The sequence below is a fragment of the Primulina tabacum genome, chromosome 9, assembly GCF_025594145.1.
Source record: "Primulina tabacum isolate GXHZ01 chromosome 9, ASM2559414v2, whole genome shotgun sequence".
Taxonomy (NCBI): Eukaryota; Viridiplantae; Streptophyta; class Magnoliopsida; order Lamiales; family Gesneriaceae; genus Primulina; species Primulina tabacum.
The window spans coordinates 31,076,655-31,097,838 of NC_134558.1; the positions used below are offsets into that span (position 1 = coordinate 31,076,655).

Consider the following 21,184-nt stretch of genomic DNA (forward strand, 5'->3'; position numbering starts at 1 on the left):
TTAGCACCCAATTTGAACGTAAGATCAAGGCTGTTCGGACAGACAATGCGCCTGAGCTCGATTTTTCTAATTTCTTTCGCAGCGAAGGCATTGTTTCTCAACAATCGTGTGTTGAACGACCGCAACAGAATTCAGTTGTGGAAAGAAAACACCAACACATACTCAATGTGGCTCGTGCTTTACTTTTTCAGTCATGCATTCCTTTAGTTTATTGGAGTGATTGTGTTCAAACTGATGTGTATTTGATCAATCGAACTCCTTCTCCCCAACTTTCACATAAAACTCCATTTGAACTATTACATTTCAAACCCTCCTCTTATTCACATTTGAAAGTCTTTGGTTGTTTGTGTTATGGATCTACCCTCTTGAGTCATCGTACTAAGTTTTCACCCCGTGCCATTAAGTCTGTGTTTTTGGGTTATCCATTGGGTTTTAAGGCATACAAACTCCTTAATCTTGTTACAAATGAAGTATACATTTCTCGTGATGTGATTTTTCATGAGACCAGCTTTCCTTTTCACAGTGAATCCCTCATTTAACATTTAGATTCCTTCTTTGACAATGTCTTACCTACACAATTTGAACCTTCTCATGTTCCTGCTCAACATGACCCGATACATTCAAATTTTTCCAATAGGATAATCAAACCTCCAAGTCATTTGAGTGATTTTCATTGCTATACCACCGTTTCCTCCTCTTTTAATTGTACTGCTCACCCGATATCTTCTACTCTTGGTGATCATCGTTTGTCTCCATCTCACAAATCCTTTGTACATACTATATCATCTGTTGTCGAACCAAACACCTTCTCTCAGGCCGTTGTCCAACCTGAATGGAGGCAATCCATGTCTGAGGAATTGCGAGCTTTGGAAAGTAATGGGACTTGGTCCATTGTGTCTTTGCCCCCTACCAAGCGTGTTGTAGGCTGTAGGTGGGTGTCTAAAGCAAAATTTTTTGCTGATGGTCGTTTGGAACGATATAAGGCAAGACTCGTAGCTAAGGAATACACACAGCAAGAGGGTATTGATTATCTTGAGACCTTGTCACCTGTCGCAAAGTTGGTAACTGTGAGAACTTTGTTAGCCTTGGCTTCCATTCATGGCTGGTTTTTAATGCAGCTTGATGTAAATAATGCATTCTTGCACGGTGACTTATCTGAAGAAGTGTATATGTCGTTGCCTCCGGGATATCAATGACAGGGGGAGCCTTTACCTACTAATGCGGTTTGCAAATTGCACAAGTCCTTGTATGGTTTGAAGCAAGCTTCTAGACAATGGTTTGCCAAATTCTCTTCCACACTACTTCGTATTGGTTTTGTTCAATCTCATGCAGATAATTCATTGTTTATTCGCAATCATGGAGATGTGTTTCTGGCCTTAGTGGTATATGTGGACGATATAGTCATCGCCACGAACAATGAGGAAGAAGCCATTGATTTAAAGACATTTCTGGACAATCAGTTCAAGCTAAAAGACTTGGGTGATCTCAAATACTTCCTTGGAATTGAAGGAGCACGTTCATCACGAGGCATTTCTATATGCCAACGGCATTATGCTCTCCAATTGCTTGCTGATACAGGACTTACTCGATGTAAGCCACGTACCACGCCGTTAGATGTAGGCTTGAAGCTCAGTGAAGAAGAGGGTGAGTTGCTTCCTGATCCTTCCGTATATAGACGTCTTGTTGGTAGACTCCTTTACCTCACTGTCACACGTCCTGACTTAGCATACTCAGTTAACAAGCTAAGTCAATTTGTTTCAAAGCCAAGAGACACACATTTACAAGCTATATATTCGGTGCTGAAATATGTTAAAGGGACAGTAGGTCAGGGCTTGTTCTACAGCTCATCATCTAATCCCAAGCTGAGTTTATTTTTTTTATTCTGACTGGGTAGCCTGTCCTAATACAAGACGCTCAATTTCAGGCTTTTGTGTTCTTCTGGGAGAGTCATTGAAATCTTGGAAGTCAAAGAAACAACATATTGTTTCCATATCATCTTCCGAAGCGGAGTATCGGTCAATGGCAAATGCAACATGTGAGGTGGTTTGGTTGCTTTCATTGCTCAATGATTTTCGAGTTTGCTGTGATACTCCAGTGCCTTTAATTTGTGATAACTAGGCAGCCCTGCATATTGCTTCCAATCCTGTGTTTCATGAGCGTACTAAACACATCGAGATAGATTGTCATGTGGTACGAGAAAAGTTACAAGCTGGGATCATCAAAGTGTTATATGTGGCCTCAGGTTTGCAACTTGCTGATTTGTTCACAAAATCTCTTCTTCCCACACGGTTTCGAGAGCTCTTGTCCAAGATGGGTATTCACAATATTCATTCTCCATCTTGAGGGGGAGTATTAGAATAGTTGTTACACGCTTTTGTATTAGGGAAATACGCTTTTTCCTTCTTCTTGTCCATTTACTATAAATAGTACATTCCCGTTGTATTTTTGTGGCAAATTCATCAATATATTGGTTTGAGTTTTGTGGAGTTCATCTTTCGTTCATGAAGATTCATTCGCTAATACTCCAAGCTTTAAATACTTGTCCACGACATTAACTTAACTTTCTTGACACCCCTTGGGCCAGTGTCCGAGGTCATCCATCCCTTTAGGTTGGTACTTGAGAAAAAACCCTTCAATCCAATACCCGAGCTGAACCCTGTGAACCCCGGCCGACTCCTTGGGTCCAGAATTATTGGGTTTGAGTGATCTCAATCTCACCCAAGATTAATATATATATATGATGCATGATATCAAAAAATATCATAATATATATTTAGAGATAGTGAGAAAGCCTCCATCCCATTTTTTGTGAGGGTTCTCATCCATCTTAATGAGTCTTGGTTAAAAAATAATAAAGATCGGTGGTTTTGACAGTATCTTCTTGAATTTTATTTATACTTTTTGCTTCTCATTTTCCTTTTTTGAGATTGAGAATATTTTCTTTTTTTTTTTTGTTTCCTTCTTTTAGATTATTTCTTGACTTCGTTATCTTTTTCTTTTATTTTTAGATTGAGTAGATATCATGTTAGACGATTTCACATAGCTATGTCCGTGAAACGGGTTGACTCCGTCTATACATACTGTTAAAAGTAATAATTTTGTCATAAAAGATAATATTTTTATATGGATCAGGTCGGGTTGAAGATCTATCTCACTAGAAGTAGAGCCAGAATCTTTTTTCAGTATATGCAACAATATAGTATAATTAATTAAGCAAAAAAAGGCATCAATCAAACGATAATCAGAAATGATGTGTCATAAATTTCACAAACACAAGTTACAGACGTCTAGGAGCAAATCTAAAAATCATAAAAGAATTTTATTTTATTTTTTTGGGTCTAATATGGGCAGCTAGACTAGTAATAATAATAAAAAATAAATATTTAATATTTAGGTCTAAAAATTATAATATATATATATATATATATATATTGGCCAAATGTGGGTAGCTGCCAACTATACACATGCTAGCTATGTCCATGTATATATCAAAATTGATCTGTTATATGACTTTATAGGAGTTTGTGTTTATAGATATACAATTTGATATGTTGTTTATATATATATATATACTTGCATAGTATATGTACAAATTTGTTATACTTATTACATGTGCGTGACAGTTCAACGATGTTCATATAAATGAGCATAATATATATATATATATATATGTGTGTGTAACATTCATGGTCAACAAATATTGTTTCATATTTTGTCATTTACTAGTAAGGGTCAACTAAAGTGATTGTTTCATCCACCAAAATCGAAAAGATATTTTTTTTATATATAAAAAAAAAAAAATCTCAAAAGCAAATATTAAAAAAAAAATCTACTAACATAATTATATTTTATATAAAATTTAATATCTTAATTAAATTTATATCAAAAATTAATATTTATGTATACATACAAACACACACATATATTACTATATCTAAAGGGAAAAAAATCTAATAAAAACTGTAATTTGGATAAGCCTTTTTTTTTCTAATCCCAAAAATACCTTCCACCCTCCAAGTTCCAATTTCCAGGTTTTTACTTTTGGAACCAGATTTCTTCTAGGCAGTTTACCTTCAGTTTTAAAAATAAAAAAAACCTGTTTTTAATTAAATAAAAATCCTCATATCTGTGCATACATATGCACTAACTTCATTATTTTATTTTTAAAAAATTGTCTTTATACTTTCATCCACTTCGACATATAGATTTAAAGTTAATGTGTAGGGACCCGGACGCTAATCATCTTATTAATCGTTATTGGGACTAATTTAATTAATTATAATAAACATGGTCTAATTTATTTTTTTTAAATGCGGAACGTAATGGCATACATCTTAACATACACATCAGTATTAAAAGTACAAATCTTGCACTATATACAATCAGTCTCAACTAAGGTTTAACAACTATATAACAAGTGTTTAAATCCTAACTCTAGTCCAAGTCCGTAGTCTCCACTCTAACTCGATCTTTCTTCACCTCTGTGACCCTGAACCTGTCCCACCTGTTGTCATGCACACATACAGACAAGACAACAGCCAGATAACTCCGGTGAGATATAAATATCCCAGTATAAACAATGTATCAATGCAATCATATAAAACATATATAAAAGCATAAAAAATCATGAAAACATGTATCCAATCTGACTACATGAACCAATACGAATCTGTATTTAAGTCAATGACTTATTATCTTATCTCAACTTATTTCTAACCTAGGGATCCCGATCTAATTTAGACTTTGGTATGCTGTATCGAATGTCTACAATAGACGTCGATCTACATCTAAGCTCATCGATACACCGTAAGTATAGAGTCTTCGCGGTTCTGACAAAGACTCGGCGGTTCTGCCCTAGCTAGGCTGATCTGCCCTACTCTCAAACTCTGGCTCTACTATAATTCAATAGACTAAACATATCAATCTGATAATCTGCAAATATCAATGCAATAAAATAAAGTATGTGATTTTGGGAAACTCAAGTCAAACCTAACTCGAGTTGTGCAATACCGAATCAACATTTATTTATACCTTTTATTCTGTCGCACTGATATAATCGAAGTCTCGACTCAAAGCCTGTCAATGTTCAATCTGGCAATGACAATATCAATATACTGTATCAATATTCTATTCAAATCAAAACATCCCCGTCTTATCAAATTTTGACGGTACAACAGTACAATCTTGCGATACCGATGATACCATACCAGTATATCCTAATTCCAATAATTATAATCAACCACCGTATAAATTTGACATCACATCTCAGTCAATCCCGTTCTGAAAATCATAACAATTCCATATGATATCTGTTTCTTAACCTGACTTCGATTCTATGATGTCTACTATGTCAAGAACACTATATATGAATCGTATCTGATTCTGGACATAGCATAATCTCAAATCTTAACAAAATGTCACAAAACTTACGTCCTGTTGTAGCTGTCGTTGCTAGGAACACGGTGTTGAAGTCGGATTCAAAATCTGACGGACGGATCGCAATATAAAGGCGTAAGGATTTTCAACAATTCTCTCGTCCCTTTTCTTATTTTCAACACTATATATACATCGTACATGCAGGAGGACGAGTGGCTCAACCTTTGCAGCCCACGTCTCGCGCATATGCGCGACCCCAATCGGCGCATATGCGCGAGACACTCGGTCTCCGCGCGTATCCTGCACATCGCCTCACGCATATGCGCGACTCATCTCCGCGCATATGCGCGAGACTCTCTAGAGTTCCTCGCATAGGCTCCGCGCATATGCGCGACATCTTCCGCGCATATGCGCGAGGTCTTCTGCCTGTTTGGCGCATATGCGCGCATCCGGTCGCGCATGTGCCCTGATGCTACTGTCCTCGCACATCAATTTTCACACGCGATCTCATTTCGTGTCCCGGTTAGCCCTTTCATAATTATCTCGATTAAAAATCAATAATCGTAATTTAACACAGTATAAAATCTCGGACATTACATCATGTCTATGTTTATTTGGGGGGTGTGTGTGTGTGTGTGTGTATATATATATATATATATATATATATATATATATAGCAAACTCTCGAGATAACGGAATAGCTTACAAATCAAGTTATCCAAGTAAATTGCATTGGGTCAGTCCTATACGATATGTTAACTCTAGAAAGTGTTGATTGAAGAAATTAAATTTTCTCTATTAACAATGATTAGGTGAGAGGTGTGTAAATAAATTTGAATTAATTTATCTGAATATTTATTTATTAAGCTCATAAAAATTTTGTAATGTGTGTTCCTTTTCGATTATTCGACGAATTTCGATTAACATATATCTTATTTGATGTCTCATTATCATGTAAATTCGTATCAATTTACTCTTTTAGGTTTAGCATTCGTTACTTGATCTCTTTTATATCTAAATCCCAATCAATGAAAAATAAAATACATTTGACACAATCTATATATAATAGTAATCACGGCACACGCATGCGTGTGTATACAAAGATTTTGGACTTATTGGGCAAAAAAAATTATAGAATTATCTAATTGAATTTTCTACACGTACTCCCATAATTTCAAAATCAATACAAAGAAAAAAGACTAAAAAAAAAAAAACGTAAACAATGGAAGTTGAGAAAGTTTAGTTGGAGAAAAAATGGATAGCTTTTTATTAGCATTTTGCCCCTTGAATATGTGATTTTCACGGTAGTATTTATGTATTTATGTATAATTACATCGGTGTAATATGTAGAACTAAAGAATTGGTAAAAGTAATATTTTTGACATTAAAAATAATAATTTTTCAAAATTTAATATTTTTTCATGAATTAGGTCGGAAATCCGTCTTACAAATTTGACTTGTGAGACCGTCTCATAAGAATTTTTGTGTTACTTAAAAATCAACATATTATTAGAAGTTACTTAATTTTTTTTGAAAAAATCAGCAAAAAAATAATACTTAAAAATTGAAATGATAACTTTTGTAGTTTTAAAAATACATATAACTGGTAATTTTCTAGGTAGATGGCCTTCAATTAAATGGAACTACAGATGCTCTTGCAAATAATTAATGTATTGGAAAATCATAATGTTCAGATAACTTCTTTTATCAAATTTAATTATATTATATATTTTTTAAAATTTCAAAATTTATCATTCAACTGTTAACGTATAATTTTTTATTTATGATTTTTTTTAAAAAAAATTAATTAACTTCTAATAATATGTTATTTTTAAGTAATACAAAAATTCTCATAATACATTCTCACGAGTCAAATTTTTATGAGACTTATCTCTGACTCGACTCATGAAAATTATTATTTTTTATATCGAAAATCATTCTTTTTACTACAGATATGAATCGGGTTGACTCATCTCACGAATATAAATACGTGAGTCCATCTCATGAATATAAATCCGTGAGATCGTCTCATCAAAGAATTACTCAATTAAATAAATATCTACATTTTTTCAAATATTAAATAATTATCTCTATATCTTTTAATGTCACTTCAAAAATAAAATTAATTTAGTTCTTATTTAAATATCACATGAAAAACGTTTTGAATTTAAATACTTTGGATGTATATATAGATATATTTGTCCATCATTTGTATAAATACAACATTAAACACCTTTTGAATTTAAATGGTATTAATATATATATGTGTGTATATTACACACGAGCAACCTAGAGAACACCTCTTGCTAGATGGGTTGATCTGATTCACATATATTGTAAAAAATAATATTTTTTATTGAACGGATCGGATCTAAGATCGTGAGTTTTGTGAGCAGTCTATGCATCTGGTCACTTGATATATATATTTACCAATCTTAAATTAATTTTTCAGCTATTACTCATGATTAATTAAATATATTTTATATTTTTTTTATAAATACAAAATATAGAGAAAAATAACGAAATTTTCTAAAATTTCAAGAATATGTTGAATATATATTGGAGTCGATAGTTATAATTAAACAGCAGATTTATTAAAATATATTTTTATAATAATTTTTAAATGTTCATTTAAATAGGTAGCGTCCCAAATGTCATACCCCCTTTCATCTCTCATGTGAAACAAGTCGTCCATAATTTTAGGCATACTGCTAGCTGGTTTCTCTCCTCTTTCTCACACACGCACAATCAAGAATGGAATTTTACTTGATAAATCACATGATAATGGTCACATGTAAAGGTACTAGAAAAGAAATTTTTGGGTTGGGAGAGTTGGTATGTTGTTTGATCTTCAATTGAGCTGTTGTTCAACCCTTTAATCTCTCCACTATTTTCTCTCCAAGCTTGCCATCTAGCCCCACCCTGTATTTGCCTTCTGTATCTTTTTTTTTTCTTTCCCAAATTTCAATTCCATCAGCTGACACCTCTTTGTAAATTTCACCACCCCTTTTGTTTTCATCGCTGTTTCTCTTTCCATCATGGTAAATGAGTGAATCTTGTGACATTTTCGTCTCATGGGATTTTCTTTGTTTTTCTTTCTAGGTGTTCGAGATCTTAATTTTTTGGAGGAAAAGAATTGAGCTTTCTTTGTTTCCTTTTCTTTTCTTTTTTTCTTTTTCTTGAGCGTTTATTTAACAAATTATTCTTCTAGGAATGATCTGCATTTGTTTGCTATTGTATTGAGTTCTTGTGGGACGGATCATTTGCTTCTGCGGAGTGCCTTGCATTTCCTGCAAGAGTTTTCCGCATCAAGGTAGTTGGCATAATTGAGATTTGGCATTAATGAGTAAACTGTATTGCTGAGTTTAATGACAGTTAATATTTTTACATATGTGTTGTGGTATAGGCTTCATAAATTCTGTCTTTTGTGTATTTTAGAAGTCTGAGCAATCCCAAAATAAGTATGGGGTTGAAAGTTGAAGTTTTAGAAAAAAATAAATATAGAAGTTGGAATTATTTTCATGAGACTGCCGCTTGTCTGGTGAAGTCTGCCACTGCGCATGTTTCTTACCCACTATTCATTGCACAGAGAGTCATAGAACACAGCTCTGGACATTTAGATCTCGGGCATGATAGACCTGAAACTTAGCAAGCTCTTTTCTTACTGGTTTTTTTTATCTATATGGTATATGTGCCAATACTTATGTTCAAAACTCCGTTATCAGCTGTTTTTGAATCTTTAAACTTTCGACACTGCTTATTTGTTATGTAACGGTGAGTATTGATGTGCTTTTGTTTTGTTAGCATTGCTCTTATGTGACTTCGCTTTTTGGCATTGCCTTATTGTCTAGAGTATGAAGAGTTCTTGTGTAGATTTAGAGGTTGGTGATTGACAAATTTTCTGACTTTTGTCAAATCATTGTGTAATATGTACTCCTTGAGTCCTTTATTTAGTGTTTAGCCCAGAATGTATGAAAACTTTTACAGATTCTATTAAACTTGTTAGTTGAGATAATGGGGAAAGGATGGACATAATTCAATTCAGTCACCTCTAAGGGGTGGTTTTTTAAGTATTAGCTTCTTTCTTTCTTTTCTTTGTGTGTGTGTGTTTTTGCATTGCTTGAGTTGTCGTCGTTCTATAGCAGTAATAATTGCGGAAATAAATGAAGATTTGTTTGTCCACACAACCGGAATAAACCTGTAGCTATAGCAAGTACAGCTGCTTTGACTTTGACCATTTTCTGGATTCTTATATATCTGATTAGTTTGACTCATGTGAACAAGTTAAGTTGAAGGCTTCAAACGTTTATGTTAAGTTTGTTTCCTCGGTTTGGGATTGATGACTCGTGGATGAATTATTTAGTGATTTGTAGATCTCTCGAAATCGATTGGTTTAATAAAGAATTGGGCTTCAAGTGCTGCCTCGGTTATCTATTTTAACTTCACCTGGCTTTGATTTTCTTTGTCTGTTATTAGCATGGTCTCTTCCAAAGAATGTTGCTATGTTTTTTTCTATGTTGATGGGAAACAGTTTTCCATTGTCATGGTTTATCTGGAATCACTCGCGCTATCATTTTCCTAACACTATAATAATTATTTTAATGTTCTTCTGCTTTGTGTACTAAACTAGAATTTTCTTTTTACTTTCTTTCTTTATTTGTTTTTTTTTTTCAAGAACTGAAGATGAGTATGACAAGTGAAAGTGAGGAATGGATGAATTCCAAGAACGGCATGGACTCACCATCTGTTGATGATATTAGTAGCAGTGGAAATATGGGAGCGAATGGTCCACTTAAAAAAGGTCCCTGGACTTCTGCAGAAGATGCAATTTTAGTTGAATATGTTACCAAGCACGGAGAAGGGAATTGGAATGCAGTTCAGAAACACTCGGGACTTGCCCGCTGTGGAAAAAGTTGTCGTTTGAGATGGGCAAACCACCTCAGACCAGATCTTAAAAAAGGTGCATTTAGTCCGGAGGAGGAGCGCCATATCATTGAACTTCATGCTAAGATGGGAAATAAATGGGCCCGAATGGCAGCTGAGGTATGTGCTACCCTTTCAAATCATCTTATCTATACGTAAAAACATGTTGCAGATTTCCCTTGTTGCCTTAAAATGTGTCTGGGAATGAAAACTATAATGATATACATGTGTCATTAATATTCAAAAATAGTAATGCTTATTTCATGAAAATAAATTGTTTAACTTTGATGATCAGTTTCCTTGAATCAAATTCAAGAAATCCCGAAATTTAGTAACTTTCGTGAGCTGATAAATGTCTGATCTCATTTTTCATCTTTTAATCTCATACATGCCATACGGCCTTACCAGAGTTAAACCGTTTTGACAGGCATTACAGGTATATATTGTTAATAATAGGAAAAACATTGTTCCAAAAACATGTCAAACCGGTCTGCTTTTACGTTTTTTGAGTTGAAAGAAATGGAACATTGGTATAAATGTGTTCTTTGTTCATATGAGACGACATGATGTCCATGACATGCATCTTTTAACCCAAATGAACGGGAGGGAGAAGGTTCTCTAATAAAGAATATATCCTGGATTTTATTAATTTTTATTGTTTGGAAGGTGGAAAATACAGCCCATGATTACAAGGAAAACTTGATGATACTGCATAAATTAATAGACACTTTAATGTAGAGTAGGTCTATTGTGAGACGGTCTCACGAATTTTTATATGTGAGACGCATCAACCCTACCGATATTCACAATAAAAAAAAAATACTCTTATCATAAAAAGTAATACTTTTTCATGGATGACCAAAATAAAAAATTTGTCTCACAAAATACGACCCGTGAGGCCGTCTCATACAAGTTTTTGTGTTGCATTAATTGCAGCAGGCTTAAAGAACTTGTTACTAATGATTTTATTGTGTATAACAATTGCCATTGATCTTAGATTATACGCTAAAATCCTCTCTATTTTTTTGAGGAAAATGCTCTCTTTATGTTACTGTATAGTTCTTTATAAATTGTGACAGTGTTAAGGCGATCATAACTTCTGATTTCTGTCGAAATGAAGATTGCTGGTCAAAAGTAATATCTAAAATACATGTGTTATCTGACTCAATTCAAATGTATGCACTCGTCTAGCTCCAGAAGTAAGTAGAAAATTTAAGTAACTACAGTTTTTAGATCTCAAAACAACGGGGTTTATTGATTTGGGTTCCATTAGTGTTTTCTAAACTAGTTTATGAAATAACTTGTCCATTTCCAGGTAACAATTATAACATTCATTTCTTGGTAGAAAAATATTCACTGTTTATATTTTCCTTACGACTGTAGTTTGCTAGTCTGCTATTACCTTTTTTTTATTATCATTGCTTAGTTTCCATGACAATGTGCTTGATACATTCCAATCATCTGTTCTGATCATACTCTAAGAACTCCATCTGTACTTGTTACATCATTGGCAAATAAGTTAATGCACGTTTAGGTTTTCTTATATATTTTCAGCTTTATGTGGGCAATAGTGTATGGTATTACTGCTTACCGAAATATTAATATTACAACTTCAGATACACCTTTACGGCATTAGCACATTTGTCTGCCCTGCAGTTATACCTTTTCTCATTCATATTCTTGTTCTTATTTTTTCTATTTAGTTGCCTGGTCGCACAGATAATGAGATCAAGAACTATTGGAATACAAGAATCAAAAGAAGACAGCGTGCTGGCTTACCGATCTATCCACCTGATATCTGTCTCCAAGCATCAAATGAGAACGAACAAAATGAAGAAATGACTGCTTTCTCATCTGGTGATGCCGATCATCCCGATTATTTGCCAATTAACAACTTGGAGTTTCCTCCCGTGGAATTTAAAACAATGGAACTAGATCAGCTTTTGTATCCTATGGCATTTCTTGATCTTCCATCTGAAAGCTTCCTTGATGTCCCTGCAAATAGCTTTTTATCACAAGGTCCCGATTCTGCTTACCCTGAGAAATATTTCCTTTCCATGATTTATCCATCCAAGAAATTTCGAAGATCAGAAACTTCGTTCCCTGGTTTGAATACCACTGTAGGCAACACTGCACCAGATGAAAATCATTATCAAAGTGATGGTTCTATGCAGATTTCTCAATCTTTTGTGTTCCCCTCCGCCTTTGATCATAATTCATATGATCATAATGCGACACCTGATCATGCCTCATCCTCAAGTGCACTTCCTGTCACCCATGCCATTTTAAATAGCAACACCTCTGCTTCTGAGCCTACTTGGGCAATGAAGCTGGAGCTCCCTTCACTCCAAACTCATACGGGTAGTTGGGGCTCACCCTCGTCCCCATTGCCTTCCCTCGAGTCTGTTGATACTATGATCCAAACTCTTCCAAATGACAATGCTCAGTCGTGTAATCTTTCACCTCGAGACAGTGGATTGTTGGATGCTGTACTGTATGAATCACATAGTATGAAAAACTCGAGGAACAACTCTTTCCATCAGGCTTCAAATGCTTCCATTATGCCAGTTGATATGATGGACACCGCATATCATGATATCCACGAAACCGAATGGGAAGCAATCGCAGAGCCAATCTCTCCTTTATGTTACTCCTCGTTGTCCATGTTCAGTGAGTGCACCCCTATCAGTAGAAACTCATTTGCTGACCTCCATTCTTCAGAGACGATGCCAGGTCTGAATATTTCTGATACCGCATTTTCTTGATATTCATTGTTAACCCTGACTCTGGAATTCTCGTTTCTTTTCTGTTTTGTTTTTTTCTTCCTATTTTATTCTCTTTCTGGTGATCATGCTAATTACTTCTTCTGTTGATCTGAATGCTGTAAAGTTAAGGACGAAGCTGCGGATGACCTGGTTCTGATGAAACTTCACAACATGACTGAAGTAAAAAACCAGATGGTCTTCTCCACACCAGATTTCTTGCTAGCTTCCGACTTTTTTGCTCCTAAGAAAGATCAGTCGAACAACCATTATTTGCTGAAAGATGCACTAGGCACACTTCTTTGTGATGATTTAAGCAAGGATTGCAAGCAAATGGATATGACCGATTCATGTTCATGGAATGCTATGCCCACCGTTTAGTCACTTTTTATTGTTACTATTTGCTGCAACTCTTACTATACCTGCTCACACACTTTTCTAGTTCCCATCTTGATTTTGCTATGAACTGCAGTTTTTTCATAAATCTGGAACCATTCCGTGATATTTGGTTGCCTTGTTTAGGTCATCCGGAAACCAAGATAAGGGCAATTAGGAGTTGCACGCAGAGTCTTATTATTTCTTGGAGCTTGGTTGAATATTATCAGTGTTTGTATAATTTTGCTTTCAGTTGAGCTATCAATTGATCAGTTCGCGTTGATTCTCATGACATCTCATGGGCACGGTCACTGGTCCTCTGTTTGTGTCAAAAACTTGTTATAGAACAGGTCAATGACAACCATGGAACGGTATGCATGCGCTTGAATGAACCAGAAACTTGGAAGAACCAATGCCACATTCTTTCGAGCACATAACACACTGGACTCAAATATTTCTCAAAACTCGGTTCCATATTCCAAATGACACTACATTAATTGCATTATCTCATCAAATGAGACAACGTTACAAATATTACCCAAACACGCATCTTATTGGAAACAACAAATTTCCATGCACGAAGACGACACCTAATGAATTTGGTAATTTAATTACAGGAGAATTCACAATTGATCATCAGAAATGCCAAGAGCAAAATCAGGATCCACAAGTGAATAGTATAGAAGAGGAAAATCAGTTATATTTCATTAAAAACAATGCCCTCGGTAGAAGAGTAAATAAATGTATCGATTGGACAACATACATGGATAGATGATTCTGAAGCTGTCCTGAAAAATACAATTACAGTTTGATAGCAACAATTATCCAGAATCAGTTCCTGAATGAGCTTTGCTCAGCTAAAGTACGGAATCTCTAAACATTGCAGCAAATATGGAAATTTCAGTTTACTGGTATTGTTATAAAAGTTGAGGACTGTGTTTCAGCATCCTTTTGGTTTCACAAGTAATAACGTTCATTTACTGAACAAGAAGTATCCATTACCTTAGTCCAAAGTTAACTCCGTTGTCTTACCCTCCTTCCACTGGTTATCACCACCGTCTGACAGCTGAGCCCAAACACTTCGAGACTTGCCGCCGCCACCACCACCACCACAATCCTCATCACAGCCAGCTACAGTCTTCAAGAGCTCGGATTGTAGAGCTGAGAAATTTTCTTTCAGGTTTTCAAAGCCATCCGAACGCATAACAGCTGAAAAGGTATGATAAGAGGACATGAAAAACTGAGGAATTTTTTCAGGATTTTTTTTGTTTTTGAAGCTTCTGAAAAAAATTAGATTTCAGTAAAAAAAATTAGCCAAAGATTATGAATATTGCACCATTTTCATTTAACCTTAAATTTCAAACCAGTTATATTTTTTATTTTGAGCTCGCGTAAATATGAATAAGAAACCTATAAGATTTTAACTTTAAAAATACAATTAAAACTAAAACGCACATAGCTACAAACAACAGAAGTAACCTCATCAAATAGAATCATTTAATTTAGAAATGAAATAAATTTGAACTACAATCAAATTTAGTTAGTTACACAGCCACACCCCAGCTTTAGCCCTTTTTATGTTGGTTACATTTATGGGTGCTCTTCGTTATCGTTAAAAATTCAAGGTAGTCTTTGTAGTTACATTAAATGGTTGGAGAAGTCAGGATCTAACAGTGAGTAAGCACAGGAACAACCGTGATGAGAATGGGAATTATCATAGCGAAAACAGAACAAATGCAGACAAATAAGACTTCATAACCATAAACTACTGGAAATTGATTTATACACAAAAATGGGCTTATTCCTATACCTGCCAGGTTCTCGGCTGCAAAACTAAGGCAAACTCTTTTCAATTCTGAAGCATGGTAACGATCTGCCAAAGCAAGAATCTGTGCCACCGAATTCACAGATATATCCTTGCAGAGATGAGATTCGCACATCCGTCTAAGTCTTCCTAAACCATAACGATCAGCCGCTGCCAGCAACTTTGCAGTTAATGTGTCAATTACCAAGGGAGAAGAACAGGAGCTAGATGCAACGAGCTCATCATCCACCAAGGCATCTCGGTATATAAAGTGCAGAATAGCCTAAAAATATCATGTAACTTTAGTAATCATTTAGAGCAGCAGAAACAAACAAAGGTTATTGACGATCCTAAAAAGATATCTCCTCCAGCAGAGCAACTAACCATCGAGTAAAAAAAGCAGAGTAAGAGATAAGAAAACAGGACTGGGAACACATCAACGGATATAAAATGTTATAATTCCTTACCTTAAAAACTTCAGGTTCCGTATCCGAAACAATAATATCTTGTTCGTCGCTATCCAATCCATCAAAAAGCTCAGATCGAAGTGTGGGGGAACATGCAGCAAGTACCAACTTGTGGGCATGAAATTTCTCCCCAGCCACATTAAAAACAATGTCAGAACCTTCCCTATTCTCCAGAAGCATTCCAAAATGTGACCCAATATCTGAGTCAGGGACATGAATCGAATTTAAACTAGAAGAATCTATGGCAGAAACCACAACTCCGACAGTACAGTTGATCTTCAAGCAATCATCTTTAAGATAATCTGAACTTTCAAGCAAAGCTCTTCTGAAAAACCGCTTATATCCCCTGCATTCAGTAAATTAATCACAACATATGAGAACTTCTTAAGAATCTTAACAATTCTTTCTAAAATTTAAGAAATAGGAAAATCTTCCAAACGAGGTTTCAGAATGTGTGTTCTCGTCATTTTCTTCAAGAGAAAGCAATCCTTATCGCATTATTTGTGATCTAGACTCCCATTCCACACGAATATTTTGCAACGAAGAAGGGAATTTATAGAGTATCACCCAAAATTTTCAATTTACAGGACTCACTAAAAAAACTTAACCATCTCCGCATCTATCAAGTCATTAGTACTGATTACAAAATATAACACGTCTCAAGAATTGACAACCAAAGTAAGTGGTCCAAATGCTCATTCTTAAAAAAAAAGTTGATCTCCAGCTATTTTTCAAAAGAGCTTTGAGATCCAGAAATTGATCTAACCTGGATAAAATGCCAAATTCTATAATGACACGATTACAGACACCAAAGTGACAATGATATCCAAAAGGAGCACAGGGAATGTTTTGGTTTACACTCACATACATTGTTTTTGCACTGGTGAAGATGGAAGATGCAAGTCACTGCCACAGGGTGACTAGCAGACAACACCAAAACTAAATTGAGTTTATTGCCTAGCTTGGTTTCAGGATCAAGAAGTATTTAATGAAACTAATTATTATTCACCGAACAATCTATATATATGCTGTCACAAAAAACTGCAACAGGAGTTGGGAAAAGAAGTACCCATTTTTATTTAAACTAGGCAATCATCCTTGGTAGCCCCATAAAAAAGACAGGGTACATTAATAGACCTGAAACTGCGCCGAGCATTTCAGAAATCACATGTTCTACAAACTTCATCGAAAGAGAACCATGATTTAACCCTACAATCAGAAACTATAATCCCACAAAGTCATGAATTCCTAAAGTGATTATTCCAAATTTTTAGCGTAATAAAATCAAACCATAGCATTCAGATGAAGCACATTTAAAAATAGATTGACTACTTGTTCCGCTGAGCTTGTTTGATAAATGTTATGACATCTACCAATTTTTTAAGAATACATTTTTCTTGACACAACATAGTGAAACTGAACATTCATATGGTTTCATAAGAGTAAAGAAATCACTAAATACTTGGTTGGTGAGTCCAATATTTCAAATAGGGTATCAACTAGAACAGCGCAACACAAAAGTTAAACTCTATAGATTACAGTGAAATTTTTTAGAAAATGAATACAATAATTTTCTCAACTTGAATTCCAAGCATGCCACAATCCTTCCCCGATCCCAATTGTCAAGATAAAACATGGTCATCAAGAGACCAACAGAAGCCAATCTAAAACACAATTCCTTTAGCAAATATCCCAAAAAATTTACACTTCTATCGTTCAGAACACAAACAATCAGGATAAAAAACAAAGACCATCATCAAGAACCAAACGAAAATTCAATGAACGACAGCTTGCCCAACCCACGGTATATCAACAAAACAACAAGCCAAATAATGAAAAGAAAAGACCTAGGATACAAAAGGACTTTACCACATGCTCCCACGGTACTTAAGAGTATATGGACCGCTTTATAGCGACCTCTCAAAATGGCTGTGCACCTTGTGCTTCCCTTTGCCGCTCTGGTCAACCAAAGTAAGCTCGAACAGTGCCCGCACATCCGTACCATCGCTAGCTAAGGCAATGAAAACAGAGACATAAGTAGAATTATCCTCCACGTTTTTACCATCAGGATAAAAGTAAATTGCCCACTTGTAGCCTCCAATGGTGAAATCTTCGCTGGCAATGTGCTTTCCCGACGCCCAAGCCTTTGGCGAGGGAGTACCCCTGGATCACGAACCTGTGAGAACCATTAATCGTCTCCGTTACGAAGCGAGAGCTCGTGGGTGAAATCAGAGAGTTCTGATTCGGGATTTTTTCCGGCGCGACTGACATCAATGGACCCGTCTGCGATTTTCAGGGTTAAAGTGGCTCAAATATTTACGGTGGATGATTGTCGGAAGGATAAAGAATATTGATTTCGTGTCGATTGAGGGAGGTGGACTAGGGTTTTGTACAAGAATTTGGGGAATTTCTGATCATCGGCTTGACAAAGGAGACGAATTAAATTTGTGTTCGGTCACCTTTACAACTTAAATTTTTTTTATTTTTTTAAATTTTGTTTGTGAAATTTTTAAGCATAATAATATTTAACTGATATAATATTATGTATGATAATAATAAAACATTTGATTATTTATTATATCGGGATGATAATATATATGTGGTAAACTAAATTAATTCTATTTAACTAAGAGAAAAAATATCATAGACAAACTTCAAATATTAATAATCACCTCGACATATTATAAAACGAATAGGTCTCATATCAAACGAGTTGATTCAGTCCATATCTAGAACGGAAAAATAATGTTTTTTGTATAACATGTAAGATTTTGCATCATTTGATTCAGATAAGATATTTGTCACATAAAATTGATCTGTTAGACTGTTTCATAAATTTTTTTATGTTTTAAAAATAAAATAATTAATAATATATCAAGCTCCAATTCATCTTCCTTGAAATCACTTCATGAATTTTGCGTAATTAGTCATTTTTTAAAGAGTAAGTCTCTTGTGAGATGGTCTCACGAATCTTTATCTGTGAGACGAGTCAATCTTAATGATATTAACAATAAAAAGTAATACTCTTGGCATAAAAAAATAATAATTTTTTATGGATGATCCAAATAAGATATTCGTCTCACAAAACACGACCTGTGAAACCGTCTCACACAAGTTTTTGTATTTTTTTAAAAAGAATCAATGAATGGAATATTGACATTAATTTTCTTGAAAATATCAAGAAACTTCAAAAATTTCTCATCCAAAGCTTTGTTAGTACACCGTTGAGGGTAGGGTAGAACAACTTTAAGCACCAGTGGCTTCTTGAACAGCATCACAGGCTCACTATTGTCATCTTTCTTTGGTTTTTATTCTTCAACCTCAGTTTCTTCCACTTGCTTCTCATCATCATTCACCATTGGGTTCATAATCCCAATTTCTTTTTATTCCTCAAAGTAATGGCTTTGCACTGCTATTTCATATTCACTTTGGCATTGCTAGGAAAAACTAATATCTGCTAATTATTCATGGCACTTGCTAGCTGAACAATTTGGATCTCAAGAGATTTCATAGAGGCACCCATAGTGGTCATATGAGTCTCAATATTATCCAACATATTCTCCCTCTTTTCGAGTCTCTTTGAAGATTCAGATACAAAATCATTCAGCAGATCCTATAAAGATTGTCTACCTTCACTCTTTTGATCATTGAACTTCGATGGAAGATTCAATACATTCTTATTATTGGCATAAGAAACAAATTCATGCTTTTGTGACCAAGATGATAATGATTGGGTAAAAGGTTACTTCGATAGCTGTTTAAGTTACAGTTAATCACATACTAGTCTTGCTCCATAAATGCACCTTCATCAGCAGATGTCATTTCGATAGCCACTACAGCTGATTCATTAGTCGATTGATTTCCCTTGCTCGTCGCTGCTAACTGTGTGGCAATGGCTGACATTTGGGCAGAGAATGTTGTGAATGAACCTATCTCAGAGACTACAACAAGTTTCCTTATCATAGATCCTTCACTCATCCACTGGTAATTGTCGATAGTCATCTGCTCTAGCATCTCATAAGTATCCTCAGGAAATTTGGCAAAGATGTTCCCTCCAGAAATAACACCCATAGACATTCTTGATGGTCCATTTAGCCCATTACAAAAAAAAAAAAAAATTAATATGAACTTAGTCTTTAAAGTTATGGTTCGATAATCTCTTGAGTAATTCTTTATAGGGCTTTCATGCCTCATAAAGCTACGGACGTGAGTTCGCCCATCGCGCCATGGACTAGGTAGCGACCGTTGGATGATGATCGAATATGTTAAATTTATATAGATCAAGGAGATAGAATTTGGATTGTTAGATGACACCTGGCATTGGAGATCTGTTAGATCTAAGTTTTGCATCCAAAGAAGGTAATCCATCTTGAAGAGATGTGATTTGGATCGTCCAATTCAAAATGGACACAACAGATTGAATTTGATCATGATATATGATAAATGGTTATGGCTTACCAAATGTGATGTGATCTACACTATTAAATTAAGATATGATAGATCATATTAATTTTAAGCCAACAATCATATCTATTCTCTAAAAACTCTTCCAACCCCGAGAAAAGTATAAAATAGACTCTTATCTCATAATCAAATTGTTTTTAGACGACCAAAAATTTCAGAATACATATATTATGTCCATTGCATAATGTTGCATAATATTTATATTTCTCATAAAGAGAGTTCGAAAAGCATCTAAAAGTTCGTCCGGTTTTATGATTTGGAATTATCCTATCACAAAACATAATTCCTCGTAACTTGGAAGACGATTGTCGTATTCCATAAGTACATTGTGTTGCAAATTTATCTTAAAAAAATATAGTCTAACTCTAACATCGACTTATTGTCAATTCATGTTATGTCTCAATATTTCTTGTGACATCTCCTGCCATAACTTAATGACAGTTTCAGATTCGCACATTTTACCGACCCATCATCTTCATAATTCACCAAATGAAGAAGCAAGTTCAATTTTAACAAATATTGTTAGAAGTAATTTAGTAATTTCAAAAAATAATCTACTGGGATCAGGTAGAATTACGTGAAAGGTTGGTACTTGAAATTTCTTCACAATTAAAGAAATATAAATATAAAATACGGTTGTTGAAGAAATATTAAAAAAAATACGCGTATAAATAAGCTTTTAGAAATAGAGATTTACTCGCCTTAGTACAGGTAGTTCCTTTAATCCCACAAGTATTTGTAGTCCTTATAGCAAGAAGAAAAATTAACCAAAAAGGAGTATATCGGACCAAATTACAAGGCGAAAATAAGAGGTAATGAAATCAGGTTAATCACATTGGGCAAATCAAGTACGACATGTTCGTCCGAGAAGGTGTTGGTAGGAGGAATCAAACTCCTAGTCATTATTCAAACACTCAACTACTCTACCAACTTGGATATTCATTAGGGTCGCAATGAATTTTTATTAGATGTAGAATGTTTATGTAGGGTCCAAAATGCGATAATGTAATCCA

At 34.8% G+C, this 21,184-nt stretch overlaps 2 protein-coding genes across 6 annotated transcripts; one reads left to right on the forward strand and one right to left on the reverse strand.

The window, feature by feature from the left end:
- The first annotated feature begins 8,053 nt into the window (after positions 1 to 8,053).
- On the forward strand, positions 8,054 to 13,487 carry LOC142555188 (transcription factor MYB33-like). 5 transcript variants are annotated; one of them, XM_075665919.1, is made up of 5 exons: positions 8,054 to 8,176; positions 8,588 to 8,689; positions 10,052 to 10,419; positions 12,003 to 13,032; positions 13,189 to 13,487. In XM_075665919.1, exons 3-5 carry the CDS (start codon positions 10,060 to 10,062, stop codon positions 13,440 to 13,442), a joined length of 1,644 nt encoding a protein of 547 aa, XP_075522034.1. In that variant the 5' UTR covers positions 8,054 to 8,176; positions 8,588 to 8,689; positions 10,052 to 10,059; the 3' UTR covers positions 13,443 to 13,487. The 5 variants fall into 5 exon arrangements, with proteins under 5 accessions (XP_075522034.1, XP_075522037.1, XP_075522035.1 ...); XM_075665922.1 differs by having other exon boundaries at positions 10,060 to 10,419; XM_075665920.1 differs by lacking the exon at positions 8,054 to 8,176 and adding an exon at positions 8,189 to 8,417 and having other exon boundaries at positions 10,060 to 10,419.
- A 697-nt stretch (positions 13,488 to 14,184) lies between these two features.
- LOC142555189 (BTB/POZ and MATH domain-containing protein 4) lies at positions 14,185 to 18,163 on the reverse strand. The gene is given in 5 exon segments (XM_075665923.1): positions 14,185 to 14,645; positions 15,247 to 15,523; positions 15,708 to 16,053; positions 17,577 to 17,839; positions 17,841 to 18,163. Coding segments are annotated over 5 exon segments (1,230 nt in total). The 5' UTR covers positions 17,979 to 18,163; the 3' UTR covers positions 14,185 to 14,439.
- Positions 18,164 to 21,184: the final 3,021 nt, after the last annotated feature.